Source organism: Carex rostrata, chromosome 3 (genome assembly GCF_964058835.1).
Source record: "Carex rostrata chromosome 3, lpCarRost1.2, whole genome shotgun sequence".
NCBI lineage: Eukaryota > Viridiplantae > Streptophyta > Magnoliopsida > Poales > Cyperaceae > Carex > Carex rostrata.
Genome location: NC_135920.1, coordinates 1883203 through 1908004, shown reverse-complemented (window position 1 = coordinate 1908004; position 24802 = coordinate 1883203). Strand labels below are relative to the sequence as shown.

The following is a 24802-nucleotide window of genomic DNA, read 5'->3' as shown; positions in this document are numbered from 1 at the left end:
TCTTTAAAAAATAAATAAAATTAAGCGAATGCTTCTGTATATTTCTCTTGTATTAGTATATTTTTCAATTAATAATTTAAGAAGAATTGGATTTTTTCTTATTTTGATTCCGATCAGCAGAGTTCAATTGAAATTCATCTCCTGTTAAATTCTATTGAATTGAAATCAATTGAACTCCAACAACTGTTATGTTTTGATTACACATTAAAATTTGGGATAAGAAAGAATTCAATTGAAAAAATAAATAAATAGTCATAAACTAGACTCTATTTACAATGAATGTCATTCTTAGTTTTCTTTCAAATTGAGATATTTAGTATTTACTGATAATAACAGAGAGACCGAATCGTCTGTCCCCCGGAGGGCAGGAATTTCCTACCCCCAGAGTCTCTGCGGGTGAGACCCCATTTAAAAACAGTAACAAAAATTAAACCCTTAAACAGTAACGGTCTCACCCCGGTCCCACTGCGCAGAGACTCTGGGGGCAGGAAATTCCTGCCCCCCGGAGGCAGAGGATTTGATTTCAATAACAGAGGAGAGAGATAGTGTGCTTATCGGGCAAATAAGGAACTTTACAGTCGCCAATTCGTTTCTCTCCAAATCCCATCGTTTATTCGAGAAATTCACGGCGCGATTTGGAAGGAAAGAAGGTCGCGCCAAATCGTTTCTTTCTCCTCTTTGCCCCGATCACCGAATTTGTGAAATCGCGAATTCTCTTTCGCGTTTGAAGGAGAGATTTGGTTCGATCATACTGCAGTCTACAAAGTTTCCCCTCCGTTTCCTATTAGACCAAAACCCTAGCTCAGTTATCAAAACAGGAACCCTAACAAGAACCCTAGTTCCTCAGTCCTCCTTCCTCTCTCTCTCTCCACTCTCTTGCTTTCTAATGGAACTGTTGCGCACGCACCTGGCTAAGGTTCGGATCCCGGAGCCGACGAATCGCATCCAAAAGGATGAATGTTGCATCTCCTTCGACACCCCTGTATGCATCTCTTCTCCTTTTTTTTTGCTATAATTTTCGAATTTTGATCTATTTTTTACATGTGTTTGACTGTGGCATTTGGTCAGAGATCCGAGGGAGGTCTGTATGTAGACATGTGTTCTTTTCTCGGATTTGGCAAGGATTTTGTGAGATGGAATTTTGAGAAAACGGGTAATCCAGTTTACCTCCATATCCAACAACAGAGAAAGCCAGTGCCTGAGGATCGTCCTCTTAAGAAACCTACCTTGCTAGCCATTGGTAACAATCTCCTGTCGTTCATTTCCTTAAAATTTGGAAAATCTTGAAATTTTGTTGATATCTGTTCAAAATTCAATATTGTGTGGTTGATAGGTGTTGAGGGAGGATTTGACAACCAAGATCCTGAATATGAAACAACTTACAACATAGTCATACTACCTGACTTCATTTCTCTCCCTTTTCCTTCAGTGGAACTTCCAGAAAAGGTAGCATAACTAAATTAAAGAAAGTATTTCCTTTCTGTATAGTATAGAGTGCGTATTTTTTGTGACTGTAGATTATTTAATGGTTCAAATTTCAATCCAGTTCTGCCTGGCAGGAATTTTAGGCAAGATAGTGTTTGGTTTAAACTTGTTAAGCTAGTAGGATTTGTCAAATTTCAGGCAAGATAGTGTTTGGTTGAAATTTTAATGGTTCAAATCTCAATCCAGTCCTGTCTGGCATGGATTTTAGGGTTCTTGTGTTTAAGCTTAGTAGGATTTGTGAAATTTTAGGCATGATAGTGTTTGGTTAAAGAAGTTAAAGAATTTATAATAGCAAAGGTGGAATAGAACAGCAGTCAACCTTATCTTATTTCCCCTGTGTCTTCCCTGACTAAATGAAGTACTGTTAATTTAAACTCATCTTTTGGGAGAATGACCCCTTTTGGCAAAATTGTCTCAAAATATAAATTAGAGTTTCCTTAATGCAAACATTGGGTTCAAATCAACCCTGGTTAAGGGGTTAGACAAGCTTAAGCTAAGCACCAGTTTTGTTGGTTTAATATTTAGCCAGAAAACTGAGGGCTGTAATTTTTGTAATTATGTGATTTAGCTTGAGCTAACTTTGTTTCTATTTGGCGGACCCTACTTCATCTACTTTTTTTTATTTTGAGCTTAAGACATATATGTAGTTCAACCAATTAAGCCTTGAATTTATAATGCCGGACGCCACCTCCAACTTTTATGCCTAAAACAAAATGACAGGTAAGGCTAGCAGCAGATGGTGTCATATTGGCAGAAGGGGCAGCAAAGAAAGAACAGCTGGCAGCATGGACAGCTGAGAAGAAAAAAATTAGTGAATATGCTCTGAACTTACAGCAGCTTGACAATGGGGTGTTGGTCCCTCCTTCTGGCTGGAAGTGCAGCAAGTGCGACAAAACCGAAAATCTCTGGATGAATCTGACAGATGGGCTGATTCTTTGTGGTAGGAGAAATTGGGATGGTACTGGTGGAAATAATCACGCCATCGAGCACTATGAGCAGACCAAGTTTCCCCTCGCTGTCAAGCTTGGCACTATTACTGCAGATCTCGAGGCTGCAGGTAATTTTCTTGCTTAATCATATTTTTGTCCATTTAGTGCATTTGAAGGGAAGTAAACTTAGATGGAAGAATTTCAAACATAGCTTTGGGAAACATTGAGATTTGGTTTGTTTATTTTTGTGGTCTCACCCGTTTAGCTCATTGGTATTTTTTTTTTTTTTCATTTCATTCGCTATTTATTCGTAGGTTGAACAATGAAAAGCTTTTCATGTGCAGTGCTTCATTTATTCGAAAACAGCAACCAACTTATCTCATATTTAGAATTGACACCAACCATCTTGGCAATTTGCAAACAGTTATAGCCATTAAATTAAGATCCAAGTGAATCAAAAGTTAGACTACATTGAATCAACCAAATGTTGGTATTATGTTCTTAATAAGAAAGCTAAAGTGGGATTTCTTTGCTTTTTATTGCCAACTTTTACTTATTCAAGAAAATGCTTAATACAGTTAGGAAAAACATTTTTAATTCAAATTATGTCAATAATATTACACTAAGCTGCAAGGTTCAATGTGAGTTGCCAAATTGATTTTGGTTGAGTTAGCAATATGAGGACATTCTTTTGTTATTCTGTAACTTGACTGAAAGCTTAATTGAACTAAACTGCTTGGTTTCTTTTCAGTACTGTATGTGTTTGTTCAGAAGTAATAATTGTGTGGTATGACTGGCTGTATGTAATAATGGAATGAAACTTCTGTGGCAGCTCAGATGTTTACTCATACCCAGAGGATGACAGTGTTGAAGACCCCCTGTTAGCTCAGCACTTATCCCATTTTGGTATTGACTTTTCTTCTCTTCAGAAGGTCTGTACTCTCTCTATTTGTTATTATATTGCAATATGAGTTTTGTTAATGTATTAACTATAGCATATTGGCTGATATGCAAACATATCAAATCTTGCTTTTTAATGTCTGAATGGCCGATATAAGCAGTTCAATAAAAGCTACATATCTCTCAAAAATCTGAAAAACAGTAAAAAAAATTGTAAAAATAGTAAAGTTTGGTATTCTACAAGTTTTGAAATGTAGATTTAATTGAGTGGCTTCGATCGATTTTTAGGACATCAAAACATAAGATCTGACATAACTCTACACTATTTGCCTACTTTGTTGTTAAAAAAAAAATAGTGATTTCATTCTTATGGAATAGAAGTTTGTTGCAGACGGAGATGACAACAGCAGAGAGAGAGCTTGATACAAATGTGAATTATGACTGGAACAGGATCCAGGAAAATGACAAGGATGCCAAACCATTGTTTGGACCAGGCCATACTGGCCTTGTCAATCTTGGCAATAGGTAGCTGTAACATTTACACTTCTATTTATTTATTTGTTCTCTTTTTTTTTTTTCTTTATTTTGGGGAGGGGTGGGGGATGGGGTTGATATCTTGATTTACTCAGCTGACTTCGATGTATTCTGTTCAGCTGCTATATGGCTTCAATAATGCAAGTGATGTTTTGTACCCATTCTTTTATCTCAAGGTATGCTTCTAGCCATGATTTGTATGATTTATATTTTAGCCACTCGTTTTGATTCGGAACAGATTCATACCATATTTCATGTTTTTTTAGATACTATGAAAATCGGAGCTTAAGAGAAGCATTTGATATGTCTCCTGCTGATCCAACTGTAGACTTGAATATGCAATTGTAAGTGAGTTTCTTTTTTTTTAATTATTATTGATAAACTTTATTATTTTCTTTTTAAATAGTTTCGTTTATGCAGAACAAAGTTAGGGCATGGGTTGCTATCCGGAAAGTACTCTGTACCACCTCAAGAGGTATAGTATGTTTACCATACTCTACTATTTCATCGTTTTGATCATTGGGTAGGGATAGGAGTTAAATTTCTCCATTTTTCTTTGCAGAAAGATGAAGATGGTAAAACACCAAATGATGTAAGTTTTTGGATTCCTGATTAGGATAATAAAATACACACCTTCATTTTAATAGGAGTGTGAGCTACTTGTAACCTCAAATATTCTAGGAATTCTGATAATTTTAATACAAATAATTATGAATAGACCATATTTTTAAAAGGTTATGTGAAATAAAATGAATATAAAAATATTTCCAGAAGCAGGAAGGCATACCTCCACGTATGTTCAAAACAGTTATTGCGGCTAAGCATCCAGAATTTTCAAGCATGCGGCAGCAGGTTACTTTTGTACTCTATTATTGTCTGTCATATTCTATTTCTTGATCCATAATTTTGGAAACTATACTATATTAGAGGTTTTGTACTTACCTGCAGGATGCACTTGAATTTTTACTTCATCTTTTTGACCAAGTTGAGCGAGCCAATGCAGGAACCCCTAACTTGGATCCTTGTAATAGTTTTAAGTTTATAATAGAGGAGAGGCTTCAGTGCCCCTCTGGAAAAGTAGCTTACAACAGGAGATCTGATTACATTCTTTCGTTGAATATACCTTTAGATGAAGCTACAAATAAAGGTAATGGCACACAGTTATTATCCTTTTTTTAGAAGCAAAACAGAAAATTGTTAAAATATGTTCTAAATTTCCTTTGAAAATATGTGCAGAACAACTGGAAGCTTTCCAGAAGACAAAAGCAGAGCTAGGTTTGGAGGGAAATAAAATGTGAGCGCCCAAATATTGTTCCTTCAATGGAGTTCATATATATGATTTTTTTTGTCTATTTAACGAATGATGGATGCACATGTACTAAGGAAGAGTGTTTTATACTGAAGCAGTTCAGGGGGTGAATTGGTAAGGCCACGAGTGCCCTTGGAGGCTTGCTTGTCAAGCTTTTCAGCTCCAGAGGAGGTTCATGATTTTCACAGTACAGCTTTGAATGCTAAGACCACTGCTATCAAGTATGTTTACAGTATATATTTTAGATTTTTATTTTTTTATCATGAAGAGCCTCTCTTTATTAGATGAGGAATTATATATATTTTTTTTTTTAACAGGACAGCAGGGTTGACCACATTCCCTGATTACCTGGTTTTGCACATGCGGAAGTTTGTTATGGAGGCTGGTTGGGTCCCCAAGAAGCTCGGTACTTTTATTCTACCTCACTAAAGTGAACAATCCTTGTTTTTTGGTTTGACAACCCCTTCTTGGCAATGGGGGCTTGAAAGACAAAGCCAGAAGAATGAATCCTAGGACAGTGGAAGGTTACCAGCATTTGGAGTAGAAATTTTTTATCCTAGGACAGTGGAACAATTTACCAGCATTTGGAGTAGAAAATGTATATCTGTAAAAAAAGGTCCCCAAATACAAGTTCCAAGTGGCATACTATTATACAGATATTTTTCTAACACACTTCTGTGCTGTTTTTCAGATGTTTACATTGATGTACCTGACACAATTGACATCAGCCACATGCGGAGCAAGGGTCTCCAGCCTGGAGAAGAACTCCTTCCTGAAGCAGGTCAGTTCAGACTCAAAATTTAGTATAATAATGATAAGTTTTGCCCATTTATTTTTTCTAATTTCAGCTAATTAATTTGCCATCTGCTGATAGCACCCGGTGAAGAGATGAACGAAGAAAGTATGGAGTTGGTGGCAAATGAGGATATAGCAGGACAACTGGCGAGCATGGGATTTAATTATCTGCATTGCCAAAAAGCAGCCATCAACACCTCCAATGTAGGCGTTGAGGAAGCCATGACCTGGCTGCTCTCTCACATGGAGGATCCAGGTCTCTCTTCTCTCTCAATCCCTCTCCACTTTTTTCTTATCTGCCTTCTTAAACTTACATGATGTTACATGAATGCAGATATAGACGATCCCATCTCTAGTGGCTCATCAAAAGCCCCGGTAGTTGACGAAGGCAGTGTGCAGACTTTGGTTTCATTTGGTTTTCATGAAGACCTTGCTCGGAAAGCACTGAAAGCTTCTGTGAGATATTTGGTCTTTCTTTTCCTTTATTTCTCATTACAAGAATGGTATATGTTATTATATTCATTATTGTTTTGAAAAAAACAGGGAGGTAATATAGAGAAGGCAACTGATTGGATATTCAGCAACCCAGGAGCTACAGACTCTACCATGGACACAGATTCGGGCAATGCCACCGCATCGAGCAGTACCACTCAAATCGATGAGACTGCATCTGTATCTGACGGGAGTGGCAAGTACAAATTGGTGGGGATGGTAAGCCACATGGGCACATCAACACACTGTGGGCACTATGTGGCACATGTGGTGAAAGATGGGAGATGGGTAATCTTCAATGACAGCAAGGTCGCTGAATCTGTCGACCCCCCGAAGGACATGGCATATCTTTACTTTTTCCAACGTTATTGATTCTTTCCCCTCTTATTACATGTTGAAGTGGATTTTGAATTTGTTTCCAATAGTTCTTTTTATCGTCTCAAATTAAAAAAATTAAAGATGTTGTTTTGGTAGGAGGTCATACATTTAGTTCTTTTTATCGTCTTTGCTTTTCCTTCTGTACGTTGGTTGAGATGTCTGTGCACCAGTTGGACCAGCATTTCTCTGTTAGATATTTCATAAAACTCGGTTTCCGCTCTGATCTTTTGAGCTATGGAGAATTATTGTTTTCTCCCTTTGATTGGTTATTTTTCACGTGTCCTTGGCGTGAACCCCCACTACGCAGTCTTTACTCTAGTTTAGTTCCGGCATCAGGTTTACAAATAGCGTGTTATATTGTTTTTAGACCTACATTTAAGTTTTATGATATAAAAGTGTGCTATTTCAATTATGACTATTATAACCGTAATAGCGGTTTGTTATAGTGCGTAATGTATAGTGCAAATAGTTCATGTTATACTACTTAGGTAATAGCGGTTTATTTTAAGGTCTAAATTTATTTATTTTTTTAATCTAGATTATTTTTACTTTTAAATAGATAAATATAGATAATTTATGACATGATGTTTATGTTATTTTAAATAAAAAGTAATAATTAGTTTGTCATGATGCATTGATGCTTAGATTATTTTAAATAGAATAAAATATATAGTTTATGGAGTAAAACTAAGGTGTTCTTTAGTTTACTAAGTCTTTTGGTGAACTTAAGTCTAAAATCCATTGAATTGACTTGAAATGACAAATTTGAACAGTTGAAACCTGCTTACCTTACAAGTGTTGCGTCTACATGTAAAAAAAAATTAATTTTGCATAAGTGGTCAAAAAAGTTTCAAAAAATGAATGTATTAAAATTAATTTATCAACCTTCTAATTTTGATCACTTGACTTTATATTAAATTAATTTGAATGTTTAAAAATTTTACATGCACACACATCACTCGTAAGGTAGACAGGTTTTAACGGTTCAGATTCTTCGTTTAAAACCAATTCAATGGATTTTAAGTTCACCAAGGAGCTTGATGAACTTAAGAACATCCTAGTTCTACTCATAGTTTATGATATTATTAACGATATTTTGAATATGAATTTGAACTTTACACTGATTCAATATTAATATTATATTTTTTTTAATTAATTTGGTGTTACTTATTGCTCTATAAGACTTTAGATAATATTAATAATTAGTATAACTATGTAATATATTTTTTTTAAAGAAAAAATAATATGTAAGATAGCTTTTATTATATCTTAGTATTATTTTAACTTTACCGTGATGACGTGATAATCGTTATTTAGAACCTTGGGTTTACATATTGGCCAATTTTCTGCTATAAATGGTTTGAACGGTTTGAACTGTTGATGGACGATGGTACTCAATTTTGCTCCGAATCTTGTTTAGTTTGGTATGTGTTCTGCTTGCGTTTTGTATATAACCAACTATTTTGGTGATCGGTACCATGCGGTATCCCTTGGATATCTTTTTAGTCTATTTCGTCTAATAGTCAAATAAATACACAATGGATGTACGGCGGAGTCAAGTTGCTACAAAGAGCTTCTAAATAGGAAAAAAAAAAAAAAAATTAACCAGGAATCTAAGTTGAATATTAACAAGCACCAAAGAAAAAAACATGAAATTGACCACTGGACTCGAGTACAATAAGGACTTCGCCTTTCTACTACTAGGTTATTACACTGGTTGCATCAATATCTCACTTCAAGATCAATGGCCAATGATTTATGTAATTGGTTTTATTTAAGAACAAACAATAAAATACAACAAACTGGAAAGTAAACAATGAAGGCACCGAGATATTATTCTCGTATTCCACATTGCTAGGACAATTTTCATGTTTTCCAATTGGCGCAAGATCAATTATAAGAAAAGAGGATATGAACTTCTAAGCAAACACTTACATTTATTAGCATATGTAACAAAAACACAGTAACATCACCAAACATGCTCATTGAGCATTTTGAAACACATTATGCTGAAGTACTTTCTACTCTCTCTTGATCTCAGGCGACTGCATCGAGCGTGTGTATAACAGGCTCTTTACAGGGAGATACCCCAACATCTTTTTGGTAAGAGAGATTGTTGCTGGTGCTTGTGGTGACAATGAGTATAGTTTCCTCTGCCAATAGTCCACTATTTCTGGAAGGAGTACTCGGTGAAAGTAGACCCCATACCACCACTTTGGCTCGATTATGTATCGAGCACCAGAACAGACACGACTAACAACAATCTTAGCGAAGTCTTTTACTGGCTGGACTGGGACTAGACCAAGCATAGCCTGGTCATTTAATAGCTGAGCAGTTAGTTAATTTGTTCTCAGAATATTATAATTGCCACTACATACTAAAGCCACCAGTTGGTGACTTTACCAGAAAAGGATTCATCTCATTCTGTTAAATACTAGGTGTGCATTGCAATTTCTAGCAAATGGAATGGATAATATGTTTAAACTTATATTTGAAATCTGGGCAAAAACAAACACAAATTGGTGAGAAATTTGAAACGTACATCCCTCAGTTCGTGGTCTACTTCCATCTTTCCTTGGGGAGTGAAGACTTTCCCTTTTGCCATTTCCGACTCTATCACACCCGGTGCAATGATAGTTATAGCAATTTCACTCCCAAATTCCATTCTTAAAGTATCATAGAAGCTTATTAGTGCTCCCTTGCTTGCCTACAATGAAATTTAGTTATACCCCTCAAAACCTTTCTTATTTGTGCTCTTTTGAAGTATATGCCTCTCAAAGCATACCAGTAGAAAGGCTACAGTTTCTTCAAAAAGAAGGCAAACTAAATTAGTGGAAAATCAGAAAAAAGAAGAAAAAACAGATAAAAACAGCATGTCAGCTAGAAATTTACACAAGTAATATGCAATAACAATCCAACTTTGCACATAATTGCTTCTGTACCATGTCCAAAAACAGTACCAGTCTTGTACTGGAATTTGTATTTAAAACTGATTTGGCAAAACAGTCTGTGTAAATTAAAATGCTTACAGAATAGAAGGTCATTCTTGGAATAAATGTGTAGCCGGCTATGGATGACATCACGACAATCCGACCCCTGCTTTCCTTAAGATGAGGAATTGCATAATATGTGGGATATACCGATCCCCAAAAGTTAACATCCTACAAAAAATATAAGGAAGTTGAGTTTATGTTTTATGTTTTGTTCCCGTTGAAAGTTCCAGATTTCCCGTAGCTTTGCCAATTTTCTCATTATACACCTGAAGATTATTTTATTCATGAACTGAGGTCAAAACTGGTTACTTTTGGGTTAAATTGAGTCTCGATTTTTTGACTCGGTGATACCATTATTGAACTACAGCACTGGAACCGGTATCTCTAGAGGAGGAAAAAGCATGAAAAAAGGGCACATGAGGAGAGGATTTGCTGGCATTTTTTGGCTCTTTCCTTCCTGTAGTTTTTACACTGTAGCAACTCTGAAATTATTTAGTTCAGTTTAGGATCTAAAAACTCTCTTCCAAAAAAAAAAAAAAATTCTGACTTGGGGAATGGTAATGGTAGGTATGTGATGACTGAGATTCTTACACACCTCCCTTGTGAACATAGTTTTACAAAATATATTGAAACTCCATAATTTAGACCTGTTAGATTTGGACATTTTTAATGAAAAACCTGTTATATGCCCCAATAAAGAAAAAAAAAATACCATTACTGCTTTGAGATTAGTCATGTCTGTGATTTCTTCAACTAAGCAAATTCTCTCAATTCCGGCGTTGTTCACCAAATGATCCACTACTTGCATGAAATTTAAATAAGTAAATAAATCAAAATGCCCTTATTTACTTGAGGGCACCAAATGGTCTACTCATTTACTATACCAAATGGTGCATTTTAATTAAGAGATCCTTGACCAACCAAAATAAGTGCATTATGATGCACCATGTATATATATGTTTCAAAAGAGAAACAAGAATTAATTTTCTCAGGCACTTTAAAATGGTGTTAAACAGTAGAAAGTAGAAACAAATTTAATAAACACCATTGAACTTACAACGGCCAAAGTTAGCAATTGTTGTGTCAATGAACCTCTGGCAATCATCTGGCTTGGATACATCAGAAGGCACAACTAGAACGCTTGGAGAGCCAATTTCTCGGCACCTCATTGCTACCTCATTGAGGCTCTTGACTCTCCTTGCTACAAGCACCAAAATAGCTCCTCTTTTTGCATACTCATATGCTAAGTGCTGTATATATGTAGAACATCTCATTAGCTATAAGAATCCTAAACATTTGCATGTGTCTAAGGGAGAGAGAGAGAGAGAGAGAGAGACCTCGCCGAGGCCAGAGGAGGCGCCAGTGATAAGAACAACCTTGTTGGTCATGTTTTCGGGGAAGAGAGAGTAGAGAATATAGTGGGTAAATTTGTAGAGGCAGAAGGGAGGGAGGAAGAAGAAGAGGGTTATGAGAGCAACCGGAGGTGCCACTATGTCCATAATATTGTTAATCACCGCCATTAATTCTTCTCCTTCCTACTAATCCACAAACGATCGACGATCGATGCATGTCTGAGAGAAAAAGGGGGTGGTATAGTATAGTAAGGCCACGGAGACACGTAACCACTAGAATTACACGTGTCGCTTATTTAAGTGTATACACACACACACACACACACGAGTTTGGCTTCACTACTTATGAATGTGTGTGTGTTAATCGGTTCGGTTCAATTAATATAAATTAAAATTTTATTTAATTTTTAAAAATGAATATAATCAAACAAATCAAAATAAATTTATGAATTAAAATAAAATAAATTAAATTTCAGTTTGTTCATATAAATTAAAATAAAAAAAAATTAACAATTTTTGTTAATCTTTCGAAACTTTTTATAAATATTAAAAAATATTCATTTTACTACACATAATTCACAGATTTAGCAAATTTTTATAGTAGAAAATAAATAAATGTTCATAGTTAATTTTGTATAGAATCAAAATAATTATACTCATCTTTTCATCGGTTCATTTAAGTTTTTTAAAACGAATCAAATCAAACAATTAAATTGGTTTTAAAAACAAATCAAATTGATTCATTTAACTGAAAAAACTAAATCATTTAATTCAAACTTTTTCAATTCAATTTAAAATCAATCAAATCGAACACGATGAACGCCTGCTACTTACGAGGGGGTTCTTGACCAAGAAATTCTGTTGCCTTGTTGTGACCAGTGTTGTAAAAAAATGATTTTAATGGCCGATTAAATGTCAGTTTAATCGTTAACAATGATTAAACCGTTACAAATACACTAATTGAAGGTCAGTTAACGGATTTTTCCGATTAATCGGCCGATTATTCCTTTTATTCCCATTCAATTATCCATTTATTCCTGTTTATTTTCGTTTATTTCAGTGTATATTTATTTTCATTTTTTTTTGTAACTGTGTGATAATAACTTTCATAAATCATGCATTGTAATTTTATTTGTGCTTGAATATACATCCAATATTTTTATATATTTTTTTTCTTCTTACTTACTTTGAAATTGATTAATTTTTCTGTTTTTTATATAACATATATTTTTCTTACTTACGGATGTAATTTATTCAAGAGTATGAATCCACTTACACCATTTTTGGTGACACTCGATTACACCTTACATTTTCAAAGTTTTCAAATTCCAAACAGTCGATCCAAATTGTTCAACATGATGGATATATTAAAATGTGCTTGCAGATCAAATTTTACATTTTTTTTAAATTTTTTTACCATTTATTAAGATGGGTACAAAAATTCAATGGTTTGAAAACAACGATTTTGTAAAATACTTAATAAATAGTAAAAAAATTCAAAAAAAATGTAAAATGATTTGCAAGCACATTTTAATATATCCATCATGTTGAACGGTTTGGATTGACTATTTGGACTGTGAAAATGTTGGGTGTAATCCGGTGTCACAAAAAAAGGTGTAAGTGGATCCCTCCTCAATTATCAAGCCATTCAAAAATTCCTCAAATGATATTTAATATATAGAAAAGAAATCATAATCAATCAGAAAGATGATATAATTTGCATGTGAAGGGTACGTGTGGTGAGTATGTGTTTAAATAAATATAGACTTCTGTACGTAAAAATACATAAAAAAAGGATGCATAAAATCAAAAAAATTTATCATAAGATTGATATTCAATTTGAAATTTTATCTTTCAATTAAGGCCGTTAGCAGATCAAAACATCTACGTATTTAATATAAGAATGAAGATAGTACGTTTACTTAATATTATTCATAATATTATAAGATTCATATAGATAGACCCATGACCCACACACACAGTCCATTAATTAGATAATTTTATACCAAATATTAACTGATTTAAAGATTTAATTAGTTATCTATCCAAAGCAAGAATGTCAATATTTAATTAATAAAATTTTAATTCATTTGAAAGTATGCCAAAACGTTCCAGAGTTTATATATATATATAGAGTAAGCCTACGGTGCCATGGGTTGCATAGAGAGCTTTTATGCAATGGCTTAATATTTAAGTTTTTAAAATTTTAACGGTCGATCTGAACTGTTCAACATGATCTTCATATGAATATGTACTTGCAAACCAAATTTTATATTTTTTAGAATCTTTTTACTATTTTTTTTTAGAAAATCACTTGATCTAAAAAATTCTGCACTATTTAGATATTTAATTTTCTAAATATCTAAAAAAAATAGTAAAAAAAAATATAAAATTTAGTTTGCAAGTACATATTCATATGGAGATCATGTTGAACGGTTCGGATCAACCGTTAGAATTTTAAAAACTCAAATATTGAACCGTTGTATAGAGGCCCTCAATGCAACCCCATAGCAACGTAGCCTTGCTTATACTGAAAAGATACAAAAAAAAAAACTATTTATGTGAGTCAGCATCACCATAAAGTAATCGAAATAAGCTGAAAAGATTGACAATAATAGAAATTGATTGAGAGACAATAACGAAGAAATTCCCGGGTTCTCTGTAACCAGGCAGGCACATATTAACATGTCGGCAGGACTCAGAACATGTCACAGTCAGTGTTGTAAATAATGGTGTGTGTTTGTTGAACAAACGGAGTACCGTTAAGCGATTACTCAGCATGCGACTTAATTAATCAGAATTATGCAATAAATCAGTTGTTTTCATTAAAATTATGTCTATATATTTATAATTTATTTAACTCGTTGAACTTATCAATAAACTTAATTGAACTTAATTATATTATTATAACATGACACTACGCTTATTACTTCTTCACGACATATACACACTTTGCATGTATAAGAGCATCTACATCCCTAAAACTCAAAAGAATTTCTAAATAGCTGTTAACTACTTTTTAGAAATTATGGTCTTTTGTTACATCCAAAAGGGATGGTAAAAAGTTTTATCCTCAAATACACTTTCGACTCAGATTGCAAGTATACAATCATACTGTGTAGTATATTATCGGGTATCGAACCACAAGGAGTATGGTAAATACTATGCTTAAACTTTAAATAATAAATTTCAGAAAAGGAAGAAAGTAAAGTGCAATAAAGTAAATGGGGGGGGGGGGGGGGGGGGGGGGGGGTTATTCTAACGATTCCTAAGGTTGGGTTCAATACCCAAAAGAAAGGAGTTTGAAACAATAATTGTAAATAAAAGTAAAATAAAAGAATTGGTTTGCTTTCAAGATTTAGAGATCTAGGGGTCTTTGGTCTACAATCCCTTGCTAACTCTATTTATTCAGTATTTGTTTGAATTCATGTATGATTTGACGAGGTTTCTAACCTAATATGTTATTAAGGGTCACTTTCGTAAATTAATAACGTGCCTAGGTAATTCGAACTTCTCGATTAGATCCCTTACCCTAGCTACCTAGACCATAAGCTCTTGTTAGTCTCTCATCTCCTCAAATATTGGTACTTCTCAATTAAGTTCATGATACCAATACCCGATTCGATTTGAGATGTCCTAATTAGGGTTTGACTTCACGGTTAGGTTCTTCACCAAGTCCCTAACCTTAATTTATATAGTTCCGGCTTAGATTAAATTGGTTACAATCTTAATCTAAATCTAGAGTATTTGTATTCATAATTTAGTACTATCCTATTGATCACAATCAATTTTGGTTCTTTCGAATCCAAAACGGGATACTACAATTCAAGTAATAACTATGTAATTAACACAAATAATTAAATCACAGAAATTAACAATCAAATCCCATAAAACAATCATAATAAAAACAAATAACCGAATAAAATAGAATTAAATAAGTTCATGCATTGACCTAAACCCCTAGAGAGAGAACAACTACTCTCTCTTAGAGGGATCCATTACAAAAAGTTGGCAAAGTAAGAATAAATGAAATAAAAGAAATAATTACACCCTTTAACAGATCAAAAACCTCTATCTTGCCAAATCTTGCTCAGGAAACCCTTCTTCTCCTTGCTTGAAAGCTTTCCTTACTTCAGAATTTATCGCTAAGTATTGTGTATGTGGAGAGAGAGAATGAGATAATGAATTGGATCCCTTGAATGAGAATGAACCTCCTCTTTTATAGCCAAAGACTATGCACAATCAAGAAACATAGTTGTGGGGTGAGTGGGTGCTATATTTGGATTGTTTCCCAAGATGCCTTGTCCAAGTTTGGCTGTCAAAACGCGTCCAGGTTGCGCCAAAAATAGAAAAACTGTCGAAACGTGCAATTTTGGCTTTCTGCGGGTCCAGTGCAGATGGCCTCATCCGCACTGCGTGTGATCTCACCCGCACTAAGGCTAAGTTTCCTTATTTAACTTCTGTGAATTTTCTGAGTGCGGGTGGAACTGCGGATGGATGACCCACACTGCGTGTGGATACTGCTTTTCTGAAGTTTCTGATCGGCCAAGTATTGAGTGCGGCTGGGCTCATCCGCACTGCGGGTGGAACTGCGTCCGCACTAGGCTCGGGAAAAATTCCTGCACAGCGCTTGGATGTTGGAAATGCGGCTAAGTACCCAGTGCGGCTGCACTGATCCGCAGTGCGTGTGGTTGATCCACACTGAGAAGTATTCTCGCCATTTTTCATCATTTCATGCAATGAAAAGCCAAATAACCGCAGTAACTTGATTCCAGGTGTATTTTAATCACTTTATATTAAAAATACAAGATATTTGAGGTTATTTTATGATAAAATCTAGATCATATGTGTATATAATTTATGCTTATTATTTTTAAAGTTTCTAATTCTCACATCTCTGAAACTCATTTTAGAGTTTCTATTAAGCCACGTCAGCAACAAATTAAAAAGGAAAAACAATTTGAGCCAATCATTTGGCCAACATAGAGCTTATAAACAGTTTCTTAATAAGAAACTTTCCTGCATAGTTTCTAAATAAGAAACTCTCCCACATCCCTGAAATTGGATTAGAAACTGCCACGTCAGATTAGAAACTCTAATAGTTTCAGGGATGTAGATGCTTTAAGTAACACATTTATTTTAATGAAAAAACAAATTCGAAAATTAAGCCTTTTCATATACTAATAACATATTATTTGAAAAAAAAAATCAAACATTTCAACACAAAATCACTAAATTTAGTTTATAATAACAACTAAATTTCATATATATATATAAACATGTCATACTAATTGAATAGTTTGAAAACAACGATTTTGTAAAATACTTAATATATAGTAAAAAAAAATTCAAAAAAATGTAAAATTTGATCTGCAAGCACATTTCAATATATTCATCATGTTGAACAATTTGGATTGACTATTTGGAATTTGAAAACTTTGAAAATGTAAGATGTAATCAGGTGTCACCAAAAACAGTATAAGTGGATCTCTACTATTGATAATTAATTGGTCATGTCTTCATTTTTTTTCTCTATTTTTTATATCATTTAAAAAATATTATTTGTCATTTAATATGTTATTTTATTTGAGATTCTTTTTATAAAAATATGTTAAAAAGATAAAAAAAAATAATATATGTTATTTGCGTGTAGATATCATTTAAGTAATGTTATTTACCATTTAGTTTAAATTGTTTAAAAAATATGTCATTTGTATAAAATTTTGTTGTTCTTTTGTAATATGTTCCGACTCGTTGTAACGCACAGACACAATACTAATTTTAAAAAAATATGTTAAAACTACGGCTGTAAATAATAACAACTGTATTCTTTTCACACAAAATATAAACCGAAAATCATACTTGATCAAGTGTTCAAATTAAAAGTACCATCACATCATGTTATACGAGCCATGAAATTATACAAGAATACTTCATTTAATTAGTTGGTATCTGTATTAATAAAGAATTTGTTTAATTCAAGTACTTATTTTATTTTAAATATTGTGAGGAAAAATAAGGATTATCCGTATTTGATTAGTTACAAGGATTTTGTAATATATTTTAAAAGAAAGAAAGTTGCTCAAAACATTTGGGATCATGATAACAATTCCGCACTAAAATCTCTTAATTGTCCTTACATCATAACTGTATGGAGAATCATGACTATCTGGGAGACTACAAAACTTTAGCACTATATATTTTTTTTCTTTTTTTAAAAGTACTAATATTGACATTCTCAGCTATATAACCCTATGCATGGAAATATATATACCAATGAGATGAATAGTTTTTATGTAAATAATTATTTTTTCAACCAAAAAAACCCATACCATAAATATATATATATATCCATTTCTTATATTATGCACGTTGATGTCCTGATCCGTCAACGGCTACGATTGAAAGATAAAATTTTAGATTTAATATCAACCCTCCATCACATAATCTATCATATTTTGATTAAATGCATCTCTTTTATGTATAGAAGTTTAAATTTAGTTAAAAAAAGATTCGTCGCACGTACAACCACACTATATGTTACAATTAAATTTGAGTTGATTCAGTATTTTTAGTAATATTTATGCGTGAAATATGTTTCCATATTTTTCCTACACTGAATTGTGCAGACAATAGAGATATGTTTCCTTATTCTCCTTATTCAATTTAGCAAAATGAAAATCGATATTTTTTTCCTTAAATGGAGATATCTCCTTGGTTGTTTCTATACAAATTCCCACGACAAAATAGAAAAAATCAAGAATGGAAAAATTTCCACTCCCCAAACAGGTTTGCTATCTCTTTCTTCCTCTCCTCTCCTCCCCGTTTCTGTGATCCTCACCTCCTTTGCGAAATTGTGATGTATAATGTCCAAAAAGTTATTTGTGAAAATGCGAAATTCTAAACAATACATTTTCTGATTCATTTTGATTTGGGCTTCGAAAAAAATCCCTAAGGTTTGATAAATAAATTCCATCTTTTTTGATAGCTACCCAGTTTCTTATTATATGTTTACATTGTTGAAGTTGATAAAATTACAAAGAAGGTGCCTATCTTTATGTGTCTTTTTTTACTCTCTTACAATATAAGCAGCTTTGTAGTTTTTTTTATTTTTTATTTCATTATTCTTTAATTTTTGTAAAAAGGTATGTTATATATAGGTAGAGAGCCTTAACATAAGTAGAGATGTATCTGGAGAGGGTGTTGAACAAGCTCTACTTAAAATGAGTGAAGGGCACAGTTAGTTGCTTCATTTAATCATCAGCTTATCATAAAATTTTACAAATTTGTATGACAGCTTCAAAATCTTTGTTTACCTATTTAGTAGATAAGTTGAATTTATATTTATTTGTAGATAGTTAATGTATTGGAGAAGGATGCAAGGAAACATCCTCGCGGTGGCAACATTCAGGTCAGCAAAAAATACAATTTTATTTTAAAATATAAAACTTAGATTTTCCACCTACCCTGTGGTGGTGCTTGTTTTTCAACAATTGTTTTGTTTAAAAGGAACTGTTGTATTCTTTTGTATATAGATACAAAAGATATTATGTTCATATGTAGTGGTGTTTTCATTGATCTAGAGATGACAATATCAGAAAGGTTAGATTCTATATTCTAGAATCCGCTCAGGGAAAAAGAGTATTAACTAAATCAGTATATCTATATTTGGATTTGTCTGACGCATCTCACGAAATAGAAGGCAGGGTTCATCGATTGATTTTCACGAACCAGTACGCACAGGTATGAGATCTGATGGTTTTAACAATGTACTGGTCACATCTAATTTGTCTATTTTTTCATTCGTTTATTATTTTATAATATGTTTCCATAACGTATGGGCATATTAGTTCCTATTCAACTTCGAATTTAGTATATATTTTTTTATTTGTGTAGTAAATAATTCTATATGCACTGACATACAAAGAATGTGCTTCGATTCAAGCATTCATTTGTTGTTGTTTATTTTATTGTTATTTATTATTTGCCTTGTTTAATCTTAATATTCAATCTTATAATATATCTCCGTTGCAACGCACGAGCACGATACTAGTATATATATATATAATTGGGAGGGGGGGGCATCATACATTCTTAGAGGTGGATTTTTTTTCTCTCTGTTCAATCTCGTTTATATTTTTGACGATTTGTGATGAATTTTACAAATCTAAAACAATGAACATTTTATACACAATTTTATCTTTCAAATGAGATCCATGATAAATAACTTTCAGGCCTGTCGCCACGCAAATATTTTTAACTTGTCGTGCAAATGTTTATATCTATACTTACACATATTTTTTTTACATATGACACTGGATGGTGTCTGACAGTATTAATATCAAGTATTGCAAGTATTTATACATAAGCACTATGCACTAAAGTATTTATATCTATGAGGTCAGCTATTTTTGTTAAAGGAAATTTGACGCGAAGACAATTGGAAACGGTTGATGCAGATATGTGGAGTCCCACTACTCCATTAAAGGAAGGTAGACGGGGGAATGGTTGGGGGACTTTATGATCATATCAAGTTACAAATAAAAGTATTAATTTCTTATTTTTCAAATTTTAATATTTTATTTTTAAGTACTTATACCTATGAATATTGATGTGCAAAACTAAGAAAGAAGGAACCATAGTAGATCATTTTTGAAAAGTAGTGGTATGACCACTGATTTCATAGAAATCAAGCATACTTGATTTAATTTGGTACCCAAAATAGGTATCAAAATCAAATACGATAAGTCTTACAACAATTCAACACTAAAAGACATAAAAGCATATAAGTAAAATACAGTATCACATCAAAAGCTAATCTCCCAACAAAATGAATACTAAGCTAGCAAATCATATCCTAGAATACTAGTCATCCAATAAATCCTCATCTGTCAACTCGTCTCCAGACATTTGACCTGGGGAGTTGCCAACTCCAAGAGCCTGGGTTGACTCATCTTCCTCCTCCATTATCTGATCTGGAAGGTCCTTAACATCACTGGAATCATTAGACTTAATTTCAAGTATAAATTTTCAGATCTAGACTTACACCAAAAAGTAGCTAAAGAAATTATCTTAAACCCTAATGACTTAACGAAAATGGGAGTAATATCATCATTAAAAATAACTCTATATCTTTATAACCATACATTTCATAAGATAGCTCCCCTTAATAATTCTACAAGTAATCTATCTTTTAAGGGAATAGAAGTATCAAGTAACCACAAATCATCTAAAGAATTACATTCAAAGGCGAATGAATTGTATGTAACAATCCAATTCCAAATCAATCTTACATAAGAACAATGTATAAATAAATGTTCAGTACTCTCATGTTGGTCACAAAATGCACAAGTAAGATCTCCTGGCCAATCTTTTTTTGCCAAGTTAACCTTAGATAGAATTTTATCTCGTCGGACGAACCAAATAAAGATTTTGATTTTTAAAGGGATGTGAGATTTCCAAATTGTATCATATTCAAAATTTGGGATACCACCATACTCTAACCATTTATAAAAATAATGAATAGTGAAGTGATCATCTTGTGACTATCTCCATATCAATCTATCTTCCAAATGAGAAGACAAAGTAAAATGTTGTAACTTGTGATACACGACAATCAATTCGGTTATATATATACCAGTTATTTGCCTTTGAAAAGACAAACTTAAATGAGAATTAGAGAAAGCCTCTGCTACAGAAATAAACCTATCAGTAACAATATAAAAAAGGTTTGGAAATTGATGTTTTAAGACATGCTCACTACACCATCTATCTAACCAAAAAGAAGTTGTATTTCCATTTTCAATCTCTTTATTTAAGCTAAATTGATAACTACATGATCCTTTAGAATTGATCTCCAAAATGGAGAACAAAGATAATGAGAAGTTTTAGTATCATATTTACTAAGTAAAATATTTTTTCATCTACTAGAAACAGAATTATCTAGAAACTGATACCACCATTTAGTCAGAAGGGCCTTATTCATAAGCTTAAGATCTAAAACTCTCAAACCTCCTTGATTTTTACTTTTGCACACAATTCTCCAAACCATAGTACATCATTAGAGAAATATTGATGCCACGCAATTGGAGAACTAAAAAGAGAGTCATGTAATTATTCAAACATAAGCAAGGAAAATAAAACACAAAAAGGTGAACATTTTATTTTAAATATGTTTATGAAATTATTTTTTCATCAAAATTTGTCCTCTCCTATATATGTTATACTTTTAGTTCGGTCTAAATTTAATGTTGTTTTCAACGAACCTAAAATGATAAGTCCAATTCAGCTATGTTTATCTTCTTTTGAAGGAAATCTTAATTAGCAGCGGCTGCTATGTACGTATAATCGAACCATTTAAAATTGATATTTGTTGTGTCTTTGTTAATTTGATTGCTCCTGTAATTTTGGTATTGTAAATATTTTTGTGTACGTTGTTGTTATCATCATCATTATAAATAATTATTATTGTTATTGTTAATATTGTTATTATTGTATTATGCAATATAATCATTATGAATCATGTGGTTGATCTTGATTTGACGATTATATATAGTTGGTCATACTAGTAGCTAGTCGGTTTTAAATTTATAAAAGATCGATGGTCATCAGATTGATATATTACTAAGACATTTCTGAGGTGTTTGAAAAAACTATCACACACATATTAATATTACAAATAAAATCCAACATTTTGTCCACATATATACTTATATTACTGATAATTAATCACCTGTTAACATCTTAGCTACAGGACCTGTCTAGCTAGAGCCGCAGAAGATCCTGGAAAACCCTTTCAAACCCCAAAAGAGCCAACCCTATATATATAACACCTCCAACACCATTCGCCACGCACGAAGCTTGGAGGCACCTTTTATGCGCCTCCTCTCTAATGAAGCATCATGGCCACTAATATATCCTACCTAATAATTAGTATGTACAAAATCATGTATGTGTAGTGCAGCTAACACACGACAACAAGTTTGAACTTAGAAGGCACGGTCAAATTAAGAAAGTTTAACACCATGATTGACCAGGATCCGATCATGCCGGTCGACTCGGAGGAGCGTGCAATGGAACTCCGGCCTCTCTCCTTTGCAGTACCGCACATGCGCGCCTTCCACTTGGCTTGGCTATCTCTCTTTTCATGTTTCTTCTCTGCTTTCTCGGTTCCGCCACTCCTTCCTGTGCTAGGCGCAAATCCATCAACTGGCGTAACATCTGGTGTCGTCTCTTTGTCAGCTACTTTCCTCGTTCGCCTTGTCATGGGCCCCCTCTGCGATCTTCTCGGGCCACGGCTTGCAACTGCAATTCTATCACTGGTAACAGGTGTGATGTCGATAGTGTTAGCTTTACTCGGTGCTTCTGCCTCTCACAACGGATTGATCCTTCTTCGGTTCATGTCTGGCTTGTCCCTTGGCAACTTTGTGGCCAATCAGTACTGGATGACTTCCATGTTTTCTCCCTCTGTTGTCGGCTTAGCTAACGCGGTTGCTGCCGGCTGGGCTAATATGGGCAGTGGAGTTGCACAGGTCGTCATGCCCCTTGCTTACTCATTCCTCCTCCATATTGGAGGTTTGTTAATTAAGTGTATATAAATATATATTTTGGATGGAAACAATTTAAACCATATCATTCTTTAACGTTTATATATATCTTTTTGTGTAGTGATGGATAACATGGCTGGTCGAGTTGTCTTTCTCCTGCCTGCCGGGCTTCAAATTGCAACGGCTCTTGCTGCGCTTTATTTTGCACAGGACTTTCCGCAAGGCGACTTCTCGGTTGTAAGGAAGAAAAAACAGATCCAAAAGAGATCGATCCGAAATTTCTGGGAGATTGTTAAGGAAGGCATTGGAGACTACCGGTCATGGATCCTGGCCTTGACATATGGGTACCTCGAATAATTTGTCAAGATAAATAAAAATGAAAAAAGAATGGTTTATATATGTATTTATAATTTTATATCATGATGTCATTTTTATGCCTTATGTCATATATATAGGTACTGTTATGGAGTGGAGTTGACGATAGAGGCCGTCGTAGCAACGTTCTTCAGAGAAAGGTTCAAAATGGGAATGGAAGCTGCTGGAGCGGCAGCAGCATGCTTCGGTGTGATTAATATTGTTTCGAGACCAATAGGAGGCATGGCATCAGATGAACTAGGGGAAAATTTCGGCATGAGAGGCCGGCTTTGGGGCCTCTGGCTAGTACAAACTATAGGAGGGGTGATGTGTTTCTTGCTTGGGAGGGTGAGCGACGAAGATGCATCGCTGGGGCTTACTGTCGTTATGTTAGTTGTCTTTGCATTTTTTGTTCAGGCTGCTTCAGGACTCACATTCGGTGTTGTGCCGTTCGTCTCTGGGAGGTATTGTATCAGAATTTCCTTTTCAAACGATTAGTAGCAATATGAGTATTAATCAGAGTATGTCAAGATTAGGGTTTTAGACATATTTTTTGCATAGAGAGGAGCTAGCAGTGACGCATGAATTTGAATTGTGGTGCAAGGCCAGCCACAAATAGCTTCAAGTACATAAAATGTGTGGTGGAGGAGAAATTATAAGCATACCTGGATCTGATGTTACGATTTTGGAATTTTAAATGTTCAAAGGTGGACAATTAGTAACAAATACACGTCATTTTCACAGTAAAGCAATCACAAAATTACAAAATTGTGCACTGCCAATTAAGCAATCACATGACATTTGATTGAATAAATAAGACCACCAGGTGACGAACTGATGATCTCTATATTGCATTAAAAATTAATAAACAAATTTAATTAAATTATAAGTTATTTGATGCAGGGCACTAGGTGTGGTATCCGGCATGACGGCAAGCGGCGGAGTCATGGGTGCGATCGTGATGCAGCTTCTCTTCTTCTCTGGCACTTTTAGTTTGTCAATGGAAACTAGCATCTCTCTCATGGGTCTTATGATAATGATAGGCACACTTCCTCTTATGCTTGTTTACTTCCCACAGCTAGGGGGCATGCTTTGTGCACCTTTGGTCGATTATGATGTGGAAGCTGATTATGTATTGTTGAAGTAATAAATTTGGAAATAGCCTGTTATATATATATATTGATTGATGCAGAGACCCCTTAATTTCTTCTGTATTTTTACTTGGGTTCTCAAGTAGTTTTTTTTTTTTTTTGAAGGTTGAAAAGGGGTTCTCAAATAGTTGTAGATGCATATTATTGTACATATATCTGTTTGTAGATTTAATTATATATGAAAATATTTGTGATCTTTGTACAAAGGCAATTATCTTTTACATTGAAGAATTAATTATCATATTTTATATGTTTCTTCTGTGATTTTCATGGACCATAGTCAACCAGTGTCAATCATAAGTTGTTGACAAAAGCTAATTGTTTGCAAACGCAGTAACCTTGTACTTCACTGTAGTTACGTGATACCATGACAGGATTTTCTGCGGCCACTAATATGTAGATGGAAGTGTAGCAAGCCAAATCAGTGAATTAACACGTAAATAAGAGGCCAACACGGTTCGATGTATAGTAGTAGACACAGAAAAAAAGTAAAAGAAAATGGTTAATCGACTCTGACTTTCATGTGGAATTCATATCCACTTATCTTATCCAGTGCGGTTCTTTACTGTGTAGAATCTAGAATG

The 24802-nt window shown here is 33.8% G+C and overlaps 3 protein-coding genes across 6 annotated transcripts; 2 read left to right on the top strand and 1 right to left on the bottom strand.

The window, feature by feature from the left end:
• The first annotated feature begins 579 nt into the window (after window positions 1-579).
• UBP14 (ubiquitin-specific protease 14) lies at window positions 580-7029 on the top strand. Of its 4 annotated transcripts, none has more exons than XM_078300308.1 (19): window positions 580-982; window positions 1069-1240; window positions 1334-1446; window positions 2206-2542; window positions 3252-3346; window positions 3706-3839; window positions 3968-4024; window positions 4115-4192; window positions 4269-4323; window positions 4411-4440; window positions 4620-4700; window positions 4797-4995; window positions 5085-5142; window positions 5256-5378; window positions 5475-5563; window positions 5849-5938; window positions 6032-6208; window positions 6287-6408; window positions 6496-7029. In XM_078300308.1, the coding sequence occupies exons 1-19, from the start codon at window positions 887-889 to the stop codon at window positions 6814-6816; spliced, it is 2427 nt and encodes an 808-aa protein (XP_078156434.1). In that variant the 5' UTR covers window positions 580-886; the 3' UTR covers window positions 6817-7029. The 4 variants fall into 4 exon arrangements, with proteins under 4 accessions (XP_078156434.1, XP_078156433.1, XP_078156436.1 ...); XM_078300307.1 differs by having other exon boundaries at window positions 5253-5378; XM_078300310.1 differs by lacking the exon at window positions 4411-4440.
• A 1620-nt stretch (window positions 7030-8649) lies between these two features.
• LOC144551936 (11-beta-hydroxysteroid dehydrogenase 1A-like) lies at window positions 8650-11389 on the bottom strand. Its single transcript, XM_078300042.1, has 6 exons — window positions 11153-11389; window positions 10873-11065; window positions 10528-10613; window positions 9852-9983; window positions 9365-9529; window positions 8650-9134 (listed from the first exon to the last, which is right to left on the bottom strand). Exons 1-6 carry the CDS (start codon window positions 11333-11335, stop codon window positions 8844-8846), a joined length of 1050 nt encoding a protein of 349 aa, XP_078156168.1. The 5' UTR covers window positions 11336-11389; the 3' UTR covers window positions 8650-8843.
• A 10658-nt stretch (window positions 11390-22047) lies between these two features.
• On the top strand, window positions 22048-24466 carry LOC144551907 (putative high-affinity nitrate transporter 2.4). Its single transcript, XM_078300009.1, has 4 exons — window positions 22048-22741; window positions 22835-23057; window positions 23169-23531; window positions 23971-24466. The coding sequence occupies exons 1-4, from the start codon at window positions 22192-22194 to the stop codon at window positions 24212-24214; spliced, it is 1380 nt and encodes a 459-aa protein (XP_078156135.1). The 5' UTR covers window positions 22048-22191; the 3' UTR covers window positions 24215-24466.
• Window positions 24467-24802: the final 336 nt, after the last annotated feature.